A 20,772-nucleotide genomic window follows, 5' to 3' on the forward strand; every position below is an offset into this window, starting at 1 on the left:
GCGGCTGGACAGCGAGAGGACGTTGAGGGGAAGAGCACACTGACAGACGCCGACACCCGGCAGGCCATCCAACGCAGGAGGAGACGTAGTTTCGGAGTTTGGCCAGGGTGATCGGAGGAAAGCTGGGGCCACACAGTGGCCCAACTCCAGGGGAAGACCATGTCCCTTCTGGCTCCCCCCATCGGCTGACAGCTACTTCCACTCAATAAAACTTTACACTCATTCTCCAAGCCCACATGTGATCCAATTCTTCCGGTACACCAAGGCAAGAATCCGGGATACAGAAAGCCCTCTGTCCTTGCAACAAGGTAGAGGTTCTAATTGAGCTGGTTAACACAAGCCGCCTATAGACTGCAAACTAAAAGAGCCAAACTAAAGGAGCACCTTGTAACACACGCCCACTGGGGCTTCAGGATCTGTAAACATTCACCCCTAAACACTGCCGTGGGGTTGGAGCCCCACAGCCTGCCTGTCTGTATGCTCCCCTAGAGGTTTGAGCAGTGGGGCATTGAAGAAGTGAGCCACGATCGCCCACCCTGCGAGGGCGACAAGGGAACCTTTCCCGTTTCAATAGGCTTCCATCAAGAAGTTTGTCTGACACATTCCCTCATCAGCCTCAGCTTCAGAAACACACGACAGGTACGATTTTTCCCATTCATCTCATGCGGTGCTGTGGGAAAGGAGATGTGTTCCAGGACCCGCAGGTCCTCGGCACACCCAGCAGCAGCAGCAGCAGGTGCCACCTATGCAGACCATATGGCACTTCTTTCCAAAACTGTTGCCTCACATAAAAACCCAACAAATATTTCTTGGGGATCTACAGTGTGCTTAGTTTTGTGACTGCAAAACCAAATGATAAATAGTTTCTGCCCTTAGGGAATTCACCGTGTAGTGGAGAGGCAGAAATATCAATAGGCTATTAGCACTGAATAGGGAAAGAGCTAGAGAGAGAGAAGTACAGAGTCCTGCAGGAGCTCAGAAAAGAAGGTGATTGTGTGAGGATGTTTCCTGCTTGTTCCTCCAGGCCTGCTCTCACCCTTCTTCACCCAGCATTCTGCCCTAGAACACTGGCTTGCGTGAGCTATGTCATTGGACTCCTTTGTCTCCCCGTCTCTGGCTGCATTGGTTCATGGGGCAGCAGTAGGTGATGGGAGGTGGAGGAGGAGAGTGAGGTGGGGTATTTATTCCCCTGGCTTCCCCTGCAGTGTGACCTTGGGCTGGCTGCATCCTTCCAACAAGAACCACAGCTCCACACAAGGTGGCCGTCTCCACACCACTTTCCTGCCAGTTCCAACAATCACTCTTCCCTTTGCTGTCAGGCCTCAGGTGGAAACAGCCCTCCTCGTAGCACACTGGGTATGGCGCTAGCCCTTGTATTTTCCTTATAAACTGCTTATACCTCGGTAAATAATCCTGGAGCAAATCTTTGCCAAATTATCCTTATTTCAGTGTGGCATTTTTTTTCCTCCTAGGACCCCAACTAATAGGATGTCTAATCCTGTTGGGGCTATGGGCAGCATGGTGACCCAGTGGGGAGGCTTCATAGAGGGGGTGACATTAAGGTTAGGTTTTAAAAGCAAAACAGCATTTTGTCTAAAATTAGCCTTAATTCCTCATAATTCATAGGCAGTAGTTAAACTGAAACATCCCCAGGGACAATCTCTCTATACTGTAAGTTTTCCTCATCATCGATGGTTCTCCATTTCATAAGAAAAACTTATTATGAACAAACAAAAAAGATTCCCCAATGATGGTAGTTCTTTTGGCATCCGTTGATTGAAAGTATTTTATAATGTAAAAAACTTCTTTTTAAAATGAATTCGCATTTAATTAATCCCAGTAGCACACATGTAGATTTGAAAGTAGTACATATATGTGTGAAATATTTTTTTTAATTCAGCCTGCAGATAATTCTTGGCTCATGTATAAGTCTGAGAACCCTTTGAAAAAATTCTGTGTCCTCTCTCCTAGGGGTTCCTGGCCAATGTCAGGAACCACAGATCTACACAGAATCTCTATATCCCTCTTCTCTGCTACTGCACTCCTTCCTGTGCGCAGGCTTCCATATCATCAAATATTAGAGATAGAAGGAGAACAATTTACCTGATCCAATCACTCTATTTTGTAGATAAGAAAACAGAGGTGAATTTACATTTTCAAGGGTCACATAGCTAGAGGCCAAGTCAAAAGGAAAACCTGGGTCCCTTGTCTCCCGATCTAGAGTTTTGTCTACTATTAAAAATTGTCATTATCACATGGTAACATTTTGTGTCAAAAATTTGATCTCCCAGTGGCCTCCAGATTGAACAGATAGTAAACATTTCCTTTCTCTTCCTGCCCTCCCACTCTCTGCTCATTCTAAGACAGCGAGTCCTGGAATGACATGGAGTCTGTTCTTCACCAAGGACTAATTCCTATATCACATGAATAGTGGGAGGGACTAGGCTTAGCCCACTCCAGATTAAGGGCAAGAGTGGTCATCTACTCCCCATCCCAAACTCAAGCGCCAGAGGAATTTAAGTTGGCCATGAGCAGAACAGACAGCGCCTAAAAAGGGAGGGAGCTCCTGGGCATGTGGGCAACTGGGTTGGCCTGAGATGCTCTAGATGAGACTATGGGTAGCCCTGTATGAACAGCCATTCTTGGGCCTGCAGAGGATTTCACAACTCAAGTGTACATGATCATTCATCCCCATGATCCTGTCTGTGTTCTGTGAATAGGAAGGTAGATACTGAATCCCTGAGTCTCAAGAGAGGTGACCTGGCCAACAGCATCTGGCCTTGGAAGGCAAAATGTGGGGCCAGAACTCAGATCCCCTGACTTCTTGTCATCAACAGGCTGTCACTACAGTAGAGTCTACAAGGCAACTTAAGGGCTTGAAGGTGGAGGTTTGCCCACCAGAGATAAATACATTGGCTCATTATGTTTCATTCCTGAAGCCAGAAAACAGATTTGACCCAGTCAGTGGTATAACCTTGAGTAGGAGGGCTCTAGCCAGATAGTGAGCAAGTTTAGAGGACAAAGTGGTCTTCACAATGAAAAGATCCAACTATTTTTGCAATCAGAGGCATCTACAGACATTTGAAAACTGTTACAGCCCACTGAAAAATAAATAGCCCTTCCAGGAAATGCCTCTATTGTAGGGTGTTTCCCATGTAGAAAGAACTTGGTCTTATGGGAGTAGTAGTGAATGTTTATTGTTTTGTCTGCTGAGTTACATTAGACATATAATTTGACTGAGATCTGATGTATTCTTATAGTTCTTAGTCTTCTGGTTACTACTGATTGGCCAGAGATGAACATATGATCCAAGTGGAGCCAGTTAGACTATCCATCCCGTTGGCCACAGTGGATTTTCTGGGAATGGGTGCCTGAGTTAATGAAAATCCTTTTCTGGGATTATTTTTTCTTGAGTTGTGTCTGGTGACAAAGCTAGTGATAAGAGCCTGCTGCTGCTACTAGTCGTGTTTCTGGTGACTTGCAGAAGACTAAGAGAAAACTGATATACAGAGAGAGGCTGAAATGAAAGGTCAAGAGGGAGTCCTGGTCACATTCTTGTCCTGGTTTTAGTTGACTTTCAGGCCTTTTTTTTTTTTTTTTTTTTTGAGATGGAGTCTCACTCTGTTGCCCAGGCTGGAGTGCAGTGGTGCAGTCTCAGCTCACTGCAACCTCCGCTCCTCTGGTTCAAGTGATTCTCATGTCTCAGCCTCCCGAGTAGCTGGTACTACAGGTATGCACCACCACACCTGGCTTATTTACTTTTTTTTTTTTTGAGACGGAGTTTTGCTCTTGTTGCCCAGGCTGGAGTGCAATGGCGCGATCTTGGCTCACTGCAACCTCCGCCTCCCAGGTTCAAGCGATTCTCCTGCCTCAGCCTCCCGAGTAGCTGGGATTACAGGCATGAGCCACCATGCCCGGCTAATTTTGTATTTTTAGTAGAGATGGGGTTTCTCCATGTTGGCCAGGCTGGTCTTGAACTCCCGACCTCAGGTGATCCGCCCGCCTTGGCCTCCCAAAGTGCTGGGATTACAGGTGTGAGCCACCGTGCCTGGCCAATTTTTGTATTTTTAGTAGAAACGGGGTTTTGCCATGTGGCCAGGTTGGTCTTGAACTCCTGACCTCAAGTCATCCACCTGCCTCAGCCTCCCAAATTGCTGGGATTACAGGCATGAGCCACTGCACCCGGCCAGACCATGTATTTTTATAATTCAGTTGTAGAAGTAAAACAAAATCCATTTGTCACTTGCAACTAAAAGAATGCTCGCTAATTCTGATGCAGTTTAAAAGCTATAATTTCTTGAAAGTAAACTTCACATCTTATTCATCTTAAAATCTCTAGTGTGCCACCACCACATGATTTTCTCTGATTAGATCCAGAGGGATTTATTAACAAATATTATTTATTAAACTTCTATTATCCCAGACCCCTAATGTATGTTGAATGTCTGTCTCCAGGTCTACGTAGGGAAATCCATATAGTGAAACTTCTAGAGAACAGAGTGTAACTCAAGAAAACATTTTCTGTTTTAAGAAATGCCTTCAGAATTCTCGGCCTGGAATTGCTATTGAGAAGGCAGAGTAAGCCCTGGACAGGACCAAAGCCAAGTCAGGAACTCATCCCAGAAGTAGTTGGAGAGTTTGTCCTGGAAATTAGGGTTCTGAAATTCCCCCAGACCCAGGGGGCAAGGAGGCCATGACCTTTGTAAGGAAACCAGATCTTAGGAATATAACTCCTGGAGGCCTCAAGGGTTTTTAGCAGAGAGGAGTTTGGGGGTAGAAGGCAGAATAGGAGCCATGGGCCAAAGAGCCAGCTCCTGAGATTCGCTTTCTTTTTAGCCTCTTCTCACATTCATTTGTTGTTCGTTAGTTCGTTCATTCATTCATTCATTCATTCATATGTCCTTGAGTACCTATTATGTGCCAGGCACTATCCCAGCGCTACTGCCATAGCTTCCTTTATATCCCCTGTTGATGGATGGTGTCCACCGAGGTTCCAGTCAGGTGGTCTGAGTGTGGCAGGGCTTCAGGAAGAACAGTCAGTCATCCTGTAGCAGGGGAGGTGGAGGTAGGTGGGAAAGGGGCCTTGCAGAGGTATGAAGATAGCCAGGGCTTGAGAAAATTCTGGAGATAAAGGAACATTCATTGAGATGAGCCTGATATTTGAAACTGCTTTTCCCTTCCTTGTCTTGTCTTTCTTTCTTTCTTTCTTTCTTTCTTTCTTTCTTTCTTTCTTTCTTTCTTTCTTTCTTTCTTCCTTCCTTCCTTCCTTCCTTCCTTCCTTCCTTTCTTCCTTTCTTCCTTTCTTTCTTTCCTTCTTTCTTTCCTTTCCTTTCTTTCTCTCCTTTCCTTTCTTTCTCTTTCTTTTCCTCTCTCTCTTTTCTCTTTCTTTTCCTCTCCTCTTTTCTCTTTTCTTTCTTTCTTTTCCTTTCTTTCTTTCTCTCTCTCTCTCTCGCTTTCTTGCTTTCTTCTTTTTCCTTTTTTCTCTCTCTCTTTCTCTTTCTTTCTTTCTTTCTTTCTTTCTCTCTTTCTCTCTTTCTCTCTTTCTTTCTTTCTTCTTTTCTTTCCTCTGATGGAGCTTTGTTCTTGTTGCCTAGGCTGGACTGTAATGGCACGATCTTGGCTCACTGCAACCTCCGCCTCCCGGGGTCAACTGATTCTCCTGCCTCAGCCTCACGAGTAGCTGGGACCACAGGTGCACGCCATCACACCCGGCTAATTTTTTGTATTTTTAGTAAAGACAAGGTTTCACCATCTTGGCCAGGCTGGTCTCAAACCCCTGACCTCGGGTGATCCACCCGCCTCGGCCTCCCAAAGTGCTGGAATTACAAGTGCAAGCCACCACACCTAGCCTCCTTCAAAGTATTTCTCTTTGATTCTTAGGTAGCAAGGACAAAGAACTTGAGAAACCAAGTAGAAAGTGACTTCTAGGAGGCAAAGAATTTGAGCAGAGCTTTTATCAGTTTCTTATGGCAGGGGAGACAAAAATCAGAGTTTAGGGCTGTAGGCACAGCAAAAACCTGGGAGGCCAAAAGCCTGCAGAAAAATGAGACAGTCTAAACCACTTATCTCCTGGAGGTATTCACTGACTTAAAAAAGAGGCAGTTAAGGGGCAAAGTTGCCAAACAGATCTTTCTAACAATGGTGGGGGGACAAGAATTGGATTTTAGGGTTTTCCAAGGAGAAGAGGCCCTGAAAAACACTCCAAGAAATTCTAGAACTGGAAAAATGCCCCTCTTAAACACTCCCCAAATGTCTTGAAATTAAAAACACAATAGATTAAGAGTATGTAACAGCTATCTGAAGAAATGGTTATTCATCTGGAAAGTAGATGAATATAAAATATCTAGACTGAAGCATACAGTGTTAGGAAAAAAATATAGAAAATACAGAAAAAAGCATAGGAGACATGAAACTAGGTGACAACACCTAACACACATGTAACTGAAATACCTAAAGGAGAAAACAGAGAATGATTTAGAAGTAATATTTCCAGCATTAAAGGATGAAAACTGTGCGAAATGGGTAGAAGACATCAAACCATAGATTCAAGACATAAAACACAGTAGTATAAATACAAAGACAACCACATGTAGGTGGTTCTAATGGTGCAGTAAAAGTTCTAATAGAGGAGAAATACAGAATAAATGTTTGAGTAATTCAAAAGAAAGTAGGAAGAGAGAAAAAGGAACACAGAGGAGGAACAACTAGAAAATAGTAACATGATAGATATAAATTCAAATGTGAGTAATTACATTAAATATAAATTGACATACACCAATTAAAAAGCAAAAAGAAATAGAAACCCCCCCCACAATTGTATGCTTCTTACTAAGAGACATACCTTGAATGTAAGGACTCGGACAAAATAGATTTTAAGGCAAGACGTATTAAAGAGGACATTTTAAAGGGTTAATTTACCAGAAAGATACAATAGTTCAAGTTTGTATGAACCTAATAACATAGCTTCAAAATATGTGAAACAAAATCTAACAGTCCCAACTAGGGAAGTGAACAATCTTACACATATAGTGGGAGATTTTAACAACTTTTCCCAGTAACATGTGGAAGAATCAAACATCAGTAGAGATACAGAAAATTTAGAAAACTTAATGGATAAATTAATCTAATTTACATAATAGAACAGTGTATCCAACAACTTCAGAACACATGTTTTTCAAGTAAGTCTCAAAGAATCTTTTATTGTTACAAATCAATAACAAAAATAACTAGAAAATCTCCAAATATTTAGAAATTAAGTAATATACATCCAAATATTCCATGAGTTGAAGTTTCAAGAGAAACTTGAAAATATTATAAATTGAATGTTAATGAAAATATGACATACAAAATATATGAATGAAGCTAAAACAGTGCATAGAGGAAAATTTTTGTCCTTAAATGTATATATTAAAAAAGGACTTAGAGGACATTATCTAAACTTCTATCTCAAAGAGTTAAAAAGGGACAACGAATTAAGAAGGTTGAATAAATGAAATAATAAAGATAAGAGTAAAAATGAAAAAGTCACAGAACAGAAGTTAACACATCTAAATGTCAGTTCTTTGAAAAATCTAATAAAATCAATAACCTCTAGCAAGATTAAGCAGCGAAAGGGAGAGGGAGATGGGGGAGCGGGTTGTGGGGTGGACAGAGAGAGACAGAGTGAGCATGCAAATTACCATCATCGGGCATGAAAAACAGGATATCACTGAAGACCCTACTAAAATTTAAAAAAAAGTTGGTATTATTAAAGAATTTATGTCACTTAACAGAAGTTCAAATGAATCAACAATTTCTTGAAAAACACATTCTTATCCAAATGGACACAAAAAGAAACACATTCTAAATAGCCCTATAGCTATTTAAAAAATTAAATCTGGAAATTGCAGTCATACCATATAGAAAACCCCAGGGCATATGACTTCCCCAGTGGACCCTTCCAAACATTCAGGAAAGAAAGAAAAACAATCTTATATAAATTCTTTCATAGAATTAAAGAAATAATCCTAGCTCATTTTATAAGGCTAGGATAATCTTGATGCCATAACCTAACAAGAATATTCATGAAAAGAAGAGTACAGGTCAGTATTCCTCATGAACATAAATGCAAAAATGCTAAACAAAAATTAGAAAACTGAATCCAGACATTGATTTAAAATTCATGCAATGTTTATAGAAACACAATTCGCAATTGCAAAATCCTGGAACCGACCCAAATGTCCATCAATCAATATATATATATATATATACACGATGGAATACTACTCAGCTATAAAAGGCATGAATTAATGGCATTTGCAGCAACCTGGATGAGACTGGAGACTATTATTCTAAGTTAAGTAACTCAGGAATGGAAAACCAAACATCATATATTCCCATTGATATGTGGGGGCTAAGCCAGGAGGATGTAAAGGCATAAGAATGATACAATGGGCTTTGGGGACTTGCGGGGAAGAGTGGGAGAGGGGTGAGGGATAAAAGACTAAAAATATGATGCAGTATATACTGCTCGAGTGATGGGTGCACCAGGATCTCACAAATCACCACTAAAGAACTTACTCATGTACCCAAATACCACCTGTATCCCAATAACCTATGGAAAAATAAAATTAAAATAAAATAAATGTAACATCAAAGTTGGGTTCAATCCAGGAATGCAAAGTTTATTATTTGAATATCAATGTAATTCAGCACATTAACAGATTGTCTCTATAGGCATTATAAAAGCAATTGATAAACATTCATTCATGGTTTGAAAGGAAAACAAAACAAAACAATATCTTTGGGCAAACTAGAAGACTTGGTTAGTTTAAGCCTTAAGAAAAATCCCAGTTTAGAATATGTTTCTCATCCTGGGATGTCACTGGGAAATGCTTTTATTATGAGCAGAATGGCATCCATGAGCCATTGGTAAAAATGTCCACAATTACAGACCAGTCATACTAATAGCTTCCTTTTGTTGAGCATTTACAATGTGTCAGACACTGTGTCAATCCATTCTTATTTAATTCCCACAGAAACTCAATGAGATATGTTGTCATCTTCCCTATTTTATGGATGAAGCTCTAAGTAGAGGTTCGGAGAAGGTAAGTAATTTACTCAAAATGGCATAGCCAGGGTTCAAAGAGATCTTTCTGACTTCAGAACCCAAGATTTTAACAAATGCAATTGCCAGGAAAATTTCCCATTGGCACCAGCATCTCTGTTTCTGTTTCTCTGTGCCATATTCTGGAAAGAGGTACAGAAGGGTAAATCCACCACTGCTGTCTAGAGGGTCCTGCCCTGCTGCTCCACATATCCCTTCTCATAGCACCCTTTGCTTGCTGTGACTCATTTTCTGTCCTTCTGTTGAGATTCAGCAGGTTATGGCTTCTCAGGTGACAAATACAACTATGATTAAATCTATAAGGAAAGAGCAAATTTGATGTCCAAGGCCCTATATTTGTGGAGTGTGTGGCAGAATTCCTCTACAGGAAAAAGAAACCTGTAAGTTTCTAAAACAGGCAGTTGGATGATAGAGTGGGCAGAGACAGTTTGACTTTTGATTCATGTTATACCTTTTCCCCACTTATCATTTTTATATTGTTTCTTGAAAAGAAAGTCATTCATACTAGTATAGTTATGAATCTTATCTTTGATTTATCCCTTGCATTTTTTATCAGACTTAGGATACCAGTTGTCTTTTCAGTAAGACACTGTCACTTTTAACATAAAATTCCTACATGTAGGAAGTTGGGACTAAAGATATCAGCAACTGCGCAAATGGCCCTGTGTCTCTGTCTTATTTTCCAATGTCCTTTGCTCTCAATCCTGTATCACTTTTTATGTAAGAGGCTATATCTCGAGGAGTAGGTTCTCAAGACAATACAAGGAGTCATAGCTCTAGGTTAGACTTCACCAAGATAGCTGGGAATCGAAGACTACAGGAGCTGCTGAACTGACACCATCTACCCTGCCCTTGTATCAGTGAGGGGCTCAGTAGCAATAATACATAGAAGAGAGGAAGGGAAGAGAAGGGTGGGGATAGAGCATGAGCCTTGGAATCGAGCAGACTGATTTGAATCCCAGCTCCACCGTTCAGTAACTCTATGAATCTTGGCAAATTAGTTTCTCTGAACCTTGATTCCTTTGCTGTCTTTGTTGTTGGTGGTAGTGCTTTGTGTGGATAATGAAACTTTCTGACATTCTATGCAATTTTTTTGTATGTAAGTACATATGTGCTTCTCTTTCTATGGAGAGGATCCATTATTTTCATAATGTATTCAAAAGGGGTCCCTGACCCCAAACAATATAATCACAGCTATAAGAAAACATCAAAAACAACTTCTAATTAAGTCCTTATGATTGCTATAAATAAGTGTTACCAACCTGTTAGCCAAACTTTTCGAAATGTTGAGGGCTCTCCTTCAAATACAATGTTTCCTTGACATCTGGTATCATTGGTACAAAAATGGCGGAAAGGTATATGTTCTTTTTCCCAACCCACATTGCTTTTATGTCTCCAAAATAGCTCTGGAAGATACATAAAAAAATTAATAACACTTTGCCTATGGAGAGGAAAAGTAGGTGGCTGGGAGTTGGGAGTAGGAGGAAAAAATTTCCCTTACTTTTATACATCCTTTTTCACTTTCTGAATTTTGAACCATATTCATTCATTATCTGGTCAAAAATAAATTTTAAAAATAAAAGAAAAAGAGTACTAAGAAAACTTTACAAGTGAAAATTAATATTTTGGTCTGAACTGTAAATCTTTAAAAATTCATTTTTTTATTTTTTATAATTTTTATTTATTTATTTTATTTATTTATTTTGAGACAGAGTCTTGCTCTGTCGCCCAGGCTGGAGTGCAGTGGCACAATCTCGGCTCACTGCAACCTCCACCTCCCAGGTTCAAGCGATTCTCCTGCCCCAGCCTTCCAAGTAGCTGGGACTACAGGCGCATGCCACCACACCTGGCTAATTTTTTTTGTATTTTAGTAGAGATGGGGTTTCACCATGTTGCCCAGGCTGGTCATGAACTCCTGACCTCAGGCAATCTGCCCTTGACAAATAACTGTACATATTTAGGAGGTACAATGTTTTATATATGTTTATATCATGGAATGATTAGCTAATTAACATACTCATCACCTCACATACTTATTTTTTCATGGCAAGAATATTAATAACCTACTCTTAGAAAACTTGACATGTATAATACATTATTATTAACTATAGTCACCATGCTGTGTAATAGATCTCTGAAACTTGTTCCTCCTATCTGACTGAAACTACCCTTTGAATAACATCTCCCCATTCTCATCCCCCTTAATTCTATCCTCTGGAATGAGAGTAGAATGGTCACGACCATTCTACTCTCTACTCTATAGGTTTGACTCTTTTAAGATTCCACATACAAGTAAGATCATGCAGTATTTGTCTTTCTGTAACTGGCTTATTTCACTTGATATAATGTCCTCCAGGTTTATTCATATTATTGCAAATGACAGAATTTCCTTCTTGTTAAAGGCTGAATAGTACTCCATTGTGTATATATACCACATTTCTTTATGCATTCGTCTGTTGATTGACATGTATGCTGTTTCTATATCTTAGCCACTGTGAATAATGCTGCAGTGAACATGAGAATGCAGACAGCTTTTTGACATACTGATTTCAATTCCTTTGGCTATGTACCCTGAAGTGGGATTGCTAGATCATGTGGTAATTCTGTTTTCAATTTTTGAATGATAAATTTTAATGACCATGACTGAATTGGCCAATTTAGACAAACACAAGAGTTTCTGGTCGAATGTATCTAAACAAACTCTAAGAATAACTAGAACTTGCTAGTTTCTTCATTTCTGATATTTCAATATTCCCAATATTTCAGCTTTTGTGTTTCAAGTTGGTTATAAGGTTTGGGTCTAATCACCTTTGGTGGTTGTAAGAACTCTCTTTAAGACTCTCAAATTATTATGTTGGAGTTTAACAGCAAATACATCTGCATCCATGTTGGATGTCTGCTGAATTTTGTCCTAAACTCCAGGTATATAATGTGTAGTCATGGGCCAGTCATCTCTTGATCCTAGCCTGTGATGTTTAGGCCTTCAAATTTAACTAATCATTTTAATGTGTACCACGTAGAAGCAGAAATAAGCCTTGTTAGGAAACATCCTATCAGAGGAGGATTGCCTGCTTGGCTTCACCATTCTGGCTGAGCCCCAACCACCTAACTGTAACAGTGAAGTGTTGTGGGAAGTCAGGGACCCCGAACGGAGGGACTGGCTGAAGCCACGGCAGAAGAACATAAATTGTGAAGATTTCATGGACATTTATTAGTTCCCCAAATTAATACTTTTATAATTTCTTATGCCTGTCTTTACTGCAATCTCTGAATATAAATTGTGAAGATAAGGGATGAAATACGCCCTGGTTTCCTGCAGCGCCCTCAGGCTTGCTAGGATTAGGAAATTCCAGCCTGGCAAATTCTAGTCAGACCGGTTATCTGCTCTTGAACCCTGTTTCCTGTTAAGGTGTTTATCAATGAAAATGTGTACACAGGGGGACATGGAACCTCATTAGTAATTCTAATTTTGCCCTGGACTTGTGACCTTGCTCTGCCCTTCTGCCCTTGTGGTATTTTATTGCCATTTGAAGCATGTGATCTCTGTGACCCACTCCCTATTCGTACACTCCTCCCCTTTTGAAATCCCTAATAAAAACTTGCTGGTTTTGCAGCTTGGGGGCATCACGGAACCTGCTGACATGTGATGTCACCCCCAGAGGCCCAGCTGTAAATTTTTTCTCTTTTGTACTCTTTCTCTTTATTTCTCAGACCGGCCAACACTTAGGGAAAATAGAAAAGAACCTACGTTGAAATATTGGGGGCTGGTTCCGCCGATGGTGAAGCAGGGTTTCCTCAGGTCAGGGGCCTCCATCTGATGGTACCTAAAGGGATTTGGGATTTTATGAAGATATGAATAGCTTTATACAGAATGACCAAGCTCTGGGTCTTTAATTAGAACTTCACAAAACATCATATTGTGGGGGCAATTTTCAGTCACTTCTCATTAGGACACTAGTGACAACCCAGTAACTAAGATCTGGATTATTTTCCTTCTTTTATGTTTGGGGATTCTTGTCCTGAAAGAACTTGCCCTGTACCATTGTATGCTGGATGTTTGATTCTTTCTTCAGTATCCTTATTCCTCAATTCTTAATTCCTTATCTACAATCCTGTGAGAGTATCATCTTCAGATACTTCATAAATTCGCACCTCCCACTGTCCACCCCATACCGGTATTCTTAGTACGACGCAGCAGACAACTCTACGCCTCCACTAATGGGAATGGCCAGAAGTGGCCTCTGCTTTCTGTCCTTCCTGCTCAAGGGTTCTATGTATTTTCTTGGACAACTGCCTTCTCTTTGTGGCATCAATGCCCTTCCCTTTCATCATGTCAATGGAGGGGGCATTTCAAACCTCTAGAGGGAAAGAGCCACTTTTTGTTAGAATATGAAGAGAAAACTAATCTTACATTTCCCGTTCACTGTGTGATATAATTAAACATCCCCCAGACGGTGGGAAGCCTGGCTAACTTAAGAGCTTGCTGCTTAATCACTGTATGCTCAACTGTAAACCATGAGGCAGGAGTTCCTAACCTGCCTCCTGCTGATTGTCCTGGTTACCACTAGGCTTCCCCAACAGGCTGGACTGTTTAGTGACTGGACTTGTATCTGACGCCTAATGTAACCAGTTCTATAGTTCTGCACTGCTTAAAATTTAATTCCACTAAAATGACATCAGAGACTGGGGCGTTATGAAGGATTCCTGACAAAATGAGATTTGACTGAAGCCTCCATGGTCTTTGACTCATGCTTAAATCACACCCAGTGCCTGCCCTCCCAGTTTGCATCCCATCAACCCAGCATTATTAGGAATTTCAGATCGTGGGATGAGTACTGAAAAAATGGGAACATTCTAGTCGTAGCTCTTTGCCCTGAACTTTGAAACCAAAACATTCAGCATTGCTTCTTGCTTTTTGTTTGCCTTCTATTTGTCAAATGGACAAATTACACTAGGATGACCTGGTTTGGGACATGGAAATTATACCTGTCTATTCTGTAAGAAAGCCAAGTGGTTGGCTCAAATCATCCGACACAGGGTCTCCTTCATAAAGATTTTATTTCTACCAAGATATTCGAGAAGTACAGAAACCTTCCTTCTGCTGACTTGCAAATGGCATACCCTTCAGCAAAACAGAGCGTAAAGGTCTCTGACCAGGAGACTTCACAGGCTGGAGGTTTGAACTATTCCACTGCAGTTGGCAGGGAGCCCAGATGATGAAATCTGCACCCAAATGCCAATCTCACACGGTGGGAAACTTCAGGGAGAATGTACATAAAAAAGCATTTCTTTCACAGCCCCTAATGAGTGCTTGTGGAGGCAAGAGGGAAACCACTGAGCTTAATGACTTCTGGTTAGGTAAGCTCCTGACACTGGGGAAGGCTCAGCCCATTGTTTGACATCACAGACTTACTCTACAGCACAGGCCATCATTACCATTATCCAGGTGAACTACAAAGACAGAGCTTTGCATGCCTCATTTAATGGAAAGAAGAGTAGTTACAAGTATATGCATGGGTGTTTAAGAGAAGAATTGCAGTGTCTGAAGTGCTCACCCAAATAAAACCTAGATAGTCACCCTGCTGTACATACACATAGTTCCACCTCTCTGGTGATTGCATTTCTCTCTCTGTTCTGGAGGAGAGTATGTAGCTGAATGTGATAGGATAAGCGTAGACTCTGCAGCTAGTCACAGCAGCTCTGTGACTCAGTTACACCCTCACTTTGGCACGTGATGTAACCTTTGTCAGCCTCCATTTCCTCATCTGTAAAATGGGGATAGTTACACCTACCTCACAGGATTGTTCCAAATTTAAATGTATGAAAGAACAACTCCTGGCACACAGTAGGAGTTAAGTGAACATAGCAGTTATTGTCACTGTTGTTTGGAGGGTTGGCATCCTCTTAATCTTCCCACACTTCTGCCTTGGCCCACAGAAGAGGCATTTTGGGCCGGGTGTGGTGGCTCACGCCTGTAATCGTAGCGCTTTGGGAGGCTGAGGTGGGCACACTGCCTGAGCTCAGGAGTTTGAGACCAGCTTGGGCAACATGACAAAACCCCATCTCTATCAAAAATATAAAAAATTAGCCGGGCGTAGTGGCGCACGCCTGTAGTCCCAGCTACTCAGGAGGCTAATGCAGGAGAATCGCTTGAGCCCGGGAAGGGAAGGCTGCATTGAGCCAAGATCGCGCCACTGCACTCCAGCCTGGGAGACAGAGTGAGACTTCATCTCAAAAAAAAAAAAAAAAAAAAAAAAAAAAGGCATTTTGCTAACAGCAGTCCTGGGGAGGAAGCTTCCTTCCTGCTTCGTCCCCTCTTCACTTTCCTGTAAGGAACAACTTACCTGGTCAGGGATACTCACCAAGTATATGTTTCTGCTATTCTCGGCACCATCTCTGAGGCCTAACCTCCTACAGCCATCCACATTTTTTTTTTTTTTTTTGCTTCAATTTTCCTTTTTTGTAAACAAATGATTCCAACCTGAAACTGCATCTGACACCATTGGTCTGGAGGCAGCCTAGAGGCTACTTTCTCTCTCTGATTCTGTTCTGCCATCTGTGGGTGTTGGGTGTTCTTTGATCCTCCACACATAAGGTGAGTAAGTGTCTACTCTGCAGACCCAACTGTTCCCACGTCAGACCCCATGACCAGACCCGGAAGGAGGAAGCAGGAAGTCCCTGCCTGGACCACAGGAGTGAGCTTCAGTCTTAAATCCAGCTTTACTAGTATTAAAGCTAATACTATTTTGATCCTCATCTGGTTTCTTGCCTGTGTCTGTTCTCAATACCGGTGTCGGGTGGGAATGTGATTAAATTAGCTCCCCCAAATTTCTAACGCCACTGTTAGTAATATTAATCTATCCCCTTGCCATGTGACTGTCTGTTTTAATCTGGGGATTTGCTGACTGCCCCACAGTTCCTTCTGTAGCCTCTGGTATCCTTTTTTGGTTTTTCATACTTCAAGGTATCACCTGAAGGAAGAGTTTCCTGGCTTGCCAGACTGGTTATACAAATCCGGATAACAGAGATTCTTTTTTACTTTGGTCTTCAAGCCACTTGCCAGCAGAGCAAACTTAAGAGTCTCGGATGACATGATAAAATATCTTTAATAAGCCAAGAATATTATGATTGTCATTTTGGTTGTAGCCTTGTCCAGTTGAAATGCACGGCTGGGCCTTTTATGCAGTCCTGAACACTTGAATCCTACTCAGTCAGGAACAACTCAGGTATCAGCTTGACATTCTCGTCCCTGTTTCATCATGGAGGGAGACGGCTTAGGCCTAGCCTAGGATTTCAAAGGGACTCACAAAAGGGGCATTTAAATGCTCCTCTGTTAATACCGTCTTTGAGTTCTGAGTCTGACCGATGTATTGATACTTCATTGGTTTGGGTGGTCTTTGGAGGATTTTCTTTTTAGCGAGAATTCTTGGCCCTTTGCCTATAAACAGACTGTATCCAGTAATAACTTTGTCTCCTTGCTCAGATTCCCTTTCCCATCCAAGCCAAACTGTTAAGAACCCACCAGCTTAGACTTCCTCCTCTACACCTCCCTTCCTGGCCCCCCAATGTGCTCACAAGATGAGTAGGGAGCCAGAACAGCCCCTGGCAAATGGGGAGAAACTTGTTGGAAAGGGGTGCTGGAGGAAGGATTTGTGGGGAGGATTAGTGATGCATGGCCATTGGACCCTGCAAGTGGGAAATGCTGTTCTGTGGCTGCACAAGACCTTCTTGGCACTCTGGCTCCCCAAAGGAAAGAGAAGAACCCCACCTTGAGAAGGAGGTCAGCCCTGTAGGATGGAGCCCTCTCCCTGTGTTCTCCTCATCCTGCTCTGTTGAATTCTTGACTGAGTTCTATTGGGCTGTGAAGGTGTAATGTGGATTCATAAAATAACCCTGTCTGAATATGGGCCTGGGGCTGGGGAAAGGGTAGAGGAACTTCACATACCATGAAGTGGTCTTCTTTATCCAAGGCTTAATAAGGTGATGTAATTATCAAGATGTGTTCCTAGGACTAGCACCATCAGCGTCACCTGACAACCTGTTAGAAATGCAGTACCGAATCAGAAATTCTGGGCTTAGGTACCCCCGCAATCTGTGGTTTAATAAGCTCTGCAGGTGACTCTGAGGCACTCTAAAGTGTGAGAACCACTGGTCTAGTAAAATGGGTGAAACGTGACTCATGTTCTAGGTGAGTCACTGCCCAGGTGAATGGTGATTGGTTAATACAATTGCACACAAGTTCTATCCTTTGGAACCCCAGAAAAGGCTGGAGAACGAGAGATTCTACTGTGTGCTTGGATCTTCCCTTAAGGATGTTACTGCCAGTCCCACATTGGCCTAGATTCCTCAGGGACCAATTCTGTGCTGATCCCCTTTTTCAGGGGGAGATGGCAGGGCCTCGCTGAGGCTTGTTGACTTTGGGGATGTGCAGTCTTCTGACTCAGGACCTGCGTAGGGAATTGACTCTTTCCCAACCTGGAGGAGTCATGTAGCTGGGCAGGACTCAACTCAGACTACTGTGAAAAGAGGGACCCCAAGAGGAGGAGGCGCATCCGATTTTTCCTGGATATTTCATGTAGCAGAAAGAATATGAGATTTGTGGCCAGGACAATGGAATTTATATTTTGAAACTGGCACTCACTAGTTGTGGAAACTTGTACCTCATCTCTGTGAGTCTCCATTTTCTTATCTGTATGATGAGAATAAGAATAATATCAAATTCCGGGGATGTTTTTGAGGATTAAATAAGATAATAACAGTGAAATACTTATATGTAAAATGCCTTGTGCCTATAGAAAGCTCAGTAAATGCTAAGTTGTTTTGTTGATAATTGTCCTTCCAAGCTTCCAGGACTTTATTATGGGAGAAACCTGGGCAGCCCTGTGATAAGTGGACCACCAGCAAGACCCCATAAGCCCTCCCTGTCTCTGTATACTTTCTTGTGGCCGATTCTTAATATGAAGTTTCCCAACTATAATTACAGCCTAAGATAACAGGTCTCCACAGATTTCTCTGTCTTGCTTCTAGAGCAGACTATTTTATCCAAGGCTGCTGGGATTGTAGATGTAATTGATACTTAAATTAGCCCCTTGCATAAAAAAGTATCTCCCAATAAACTTTTTAGAATCAGAATAGGGGACCATCCAGAGATATTTTCATTTGTGTTACTCTTTCTATTTCAGGTGATTCTTAAGTTTTGATGGTTGGAGTAACTTGACTTCTGTTATTATCCAAAGCAGTATATTTCAACTGGGGGCAATGTCTAGAGACATTTCTGGTTTTCACAAGGAGTGGGGGGTGCTGCTAGCATTAGATGGGTAGAGGCTGGAGATGCTGTTAAACAACCTACAATACACCATGCAGCGATCCCCAAGGAAGAATGATCTGGTCCAAAACAGTAGTAGTGCTGCTGTCGAGGAACCCTGATCTAAAGCAGGTTTGGGAAATATGTTGAATTTTGGGGCTAATCCTAATCACTTGCTGTGTGTGCCTGGAGCACTGTATTTAGCAGGATTTCGGAGTTACATCTGGGTACTTGTGAGTGGCATGATTGTTTACAGATGTTCTTTGATTAGGGAACAGGAAAGAAGATAGGGGACTGGGTATTTCCCACACCAGGCCTGGAGCATTTTAAGCCTCACTTTCTACTCTAACCACCACTATCCATAGTGTCCACAGATTCCCAGGGAGGTGGTTGGGACTGAAGCTGTATAAAATAGCCCTTGTACTTCTTCATAAACTCAAGGTCTTGAATAGGCTTTTCTGGGCCAATGAAGCAGAGACGTTGCTCCCATATTGTGTGGTTAGTAATGCTTTCTTTAGTTCCTTTGGACCCGGAATTTCCCGAGGTAGGCAAATACCTCTGTGAACCTGACCTTCAGGTACTGTAGGGATTCTCAGGCCCTAATCTTGGGTATGAATTCATTCTAACTTAAGGGCTTCAACTAGAGCTTTCTCAAGCTTTTCTCAGAAGAATGATGAACTCTACCTTTGCAATGATTATTGAGGAATAAATAACATCTGCCTGCAGGAACCGTGCTTTCTTCAGCTGGTTTTAGAAATATCAGATAAAATGCAAAGTAGACATTTGGCAATCTCATTTGGGCATAAGAAGGAGCGAATGGAAAAGTTCTTTCTAGGATGTTCAAATCCAAGGGCAAGCATGAGAACTGGGCAATATCTCAGATGTGATCAAAGGTGATTATTTACAACCTCATTGATAACTATAACTAAAGAATTGAGGCTCAATTTGCATCAAAAGATGGCTCAACATAAGACTCTAGATCAGCTGGCAATGACCCATTTCCCTAGAGCCATCTTTTGGCTAAGTTGTAAAAATGTAGTTAGACCAAATAGAGACTAAATTCTTGGGTGTATTCTGTCTCCACTAGAATGGGAATAGAACCCCTAAGGATGCAATGTTCGGAACTAAAGGATATACCATAATCCCACAGACTTCTAAGAATGACCACTGCTACCTCTGAGGCTTGCCCATTTTTTTCGTTTGTTTTTGTTTTTTGAGATGGAGTCCCACTCTGTCAACCAGGCTGGAATGCAGTGGTGTGATCTTGGCTCACTGCAACCTCTGCCTCCCAGGCTCAAGCTATTCTCCTGCCTCAGCCTCCTGAGTAGCTGGGATTACAGGCATGTGCCATCACTCTCAGCTATTTTTTTTTTTTTTTTGTATTTTTTAGTAGAGACAGGGTCTCACCATGTTGGCCAGGTTGGTCTTGAACTCCTGACCTCAAGTGATCTGCCCACCTTGGCCTTCAAAAGTGCTGAGATTACAGGCGTGAGCCACCATGCCTGGCTGCTAGCTCATTGTTATGGGTTAAATTATGTCCCCCACAAAAGATATGTTGAAACTCTAATACCTAGTACCTCAAAAGATGACTTTACTTGAAAATAGGGTCTTTGTAGAGGTAATCAAGTTAAAATGAGGTCATTAGAGTGGGCCCTAATCCAATATTACTGGTGTCCTTATAAAAGGGGGGAATTTGGACACAGAGTCAGACACATACAGCGGGATGCCACGTAAGGATGAAGGCAGAGACCAGGGTGACACAGCTACAAGCCAGGGAACACCAAACATTGCCCTCAAACCATCAGAAACTAGAAAAGAGGCATGGAATAGATTTTCCCTCATAGCCCGCAGAGGGAACCAACCCTACCGACACCTTGATCTTGTACTGCTAGCCTCCAGAACTGTGAGAAAATAAATGTCTGTTGTTTAATCCATCCTGTCTGTGGTACTTTGTTATGGCTGCCCTTGGAAACAAATACACTCATGAACCAAACTATGAGGCTAACCATCACCACCACACCTGAATCCCTCAGCCCTCCTCCTTGTGGTCCACACAGACACGGCTCTGTGCTCTCCTCCAAGGACCTGCACAGTCACTGTTTCCACAGAGCTCCTATCAGAGGTGCTCATCACTGCTCTCAAAGCAGTTCCGGATCAGACTGCTGTTGCTGTTATCATTAGCAAACAGGTCCAGGCCAAGGCCGCACTGAGCTGCTTCAGCAGCACTGCCTGAGTTGGTAAACAGGTCGGGCCACACTGCTTCAGAAATGCCTACTGCTGCCTTGACCATGGCCCCCCTGCCCTCCCACACCTCATGTCTGCCAGTGTCAGCCTCTCAGCTGTTCTCATTCCTTGGTTGGGA

At 42.1% G+C, this 20,772-nt stretch overlaps 1 protein-coding gene across 1 annotated transcript in view; it reads left to right on the plus strand.

The window, feature by feature from the left end:
• The first annotated feature begins 9,022 nt into the window (after positions 1-9,022).
• TAF1L (TATA-box binding protein associated factor 1 like) overlaps positions 9,023-20,772 on the plus strand; it is a 110,892-nt gene continuing 99,142 nt past the window's right edge. Inside the window, 1 exon segment of the mRNA XM_055294005.2 lies at positions 9,023-9,086. Within this exon segment, the coding sequence (XP_055149980.1) occupies positions 9,054-9,086 (33 nt within the window). The 5' untranslated portion in view covers positions 9,023-9,053.

This window comes from Symphalangus syndactylus, chromosome 9 (assembly GCF_028878055.3).
Source record: "Symphalangus syndactylus isolate Jambi chromosome 9, NHGRI_mSymSyn1-v2.1_pri, whole genome shotgun sequence".
NCBI classification, from domain to species: domain Eukaryota; kingdom Metazoa; phylum Chordata; class Mammalia; order Primates; family Hylobatidae; genus Symphalangus; species Symphalangus syndactylus.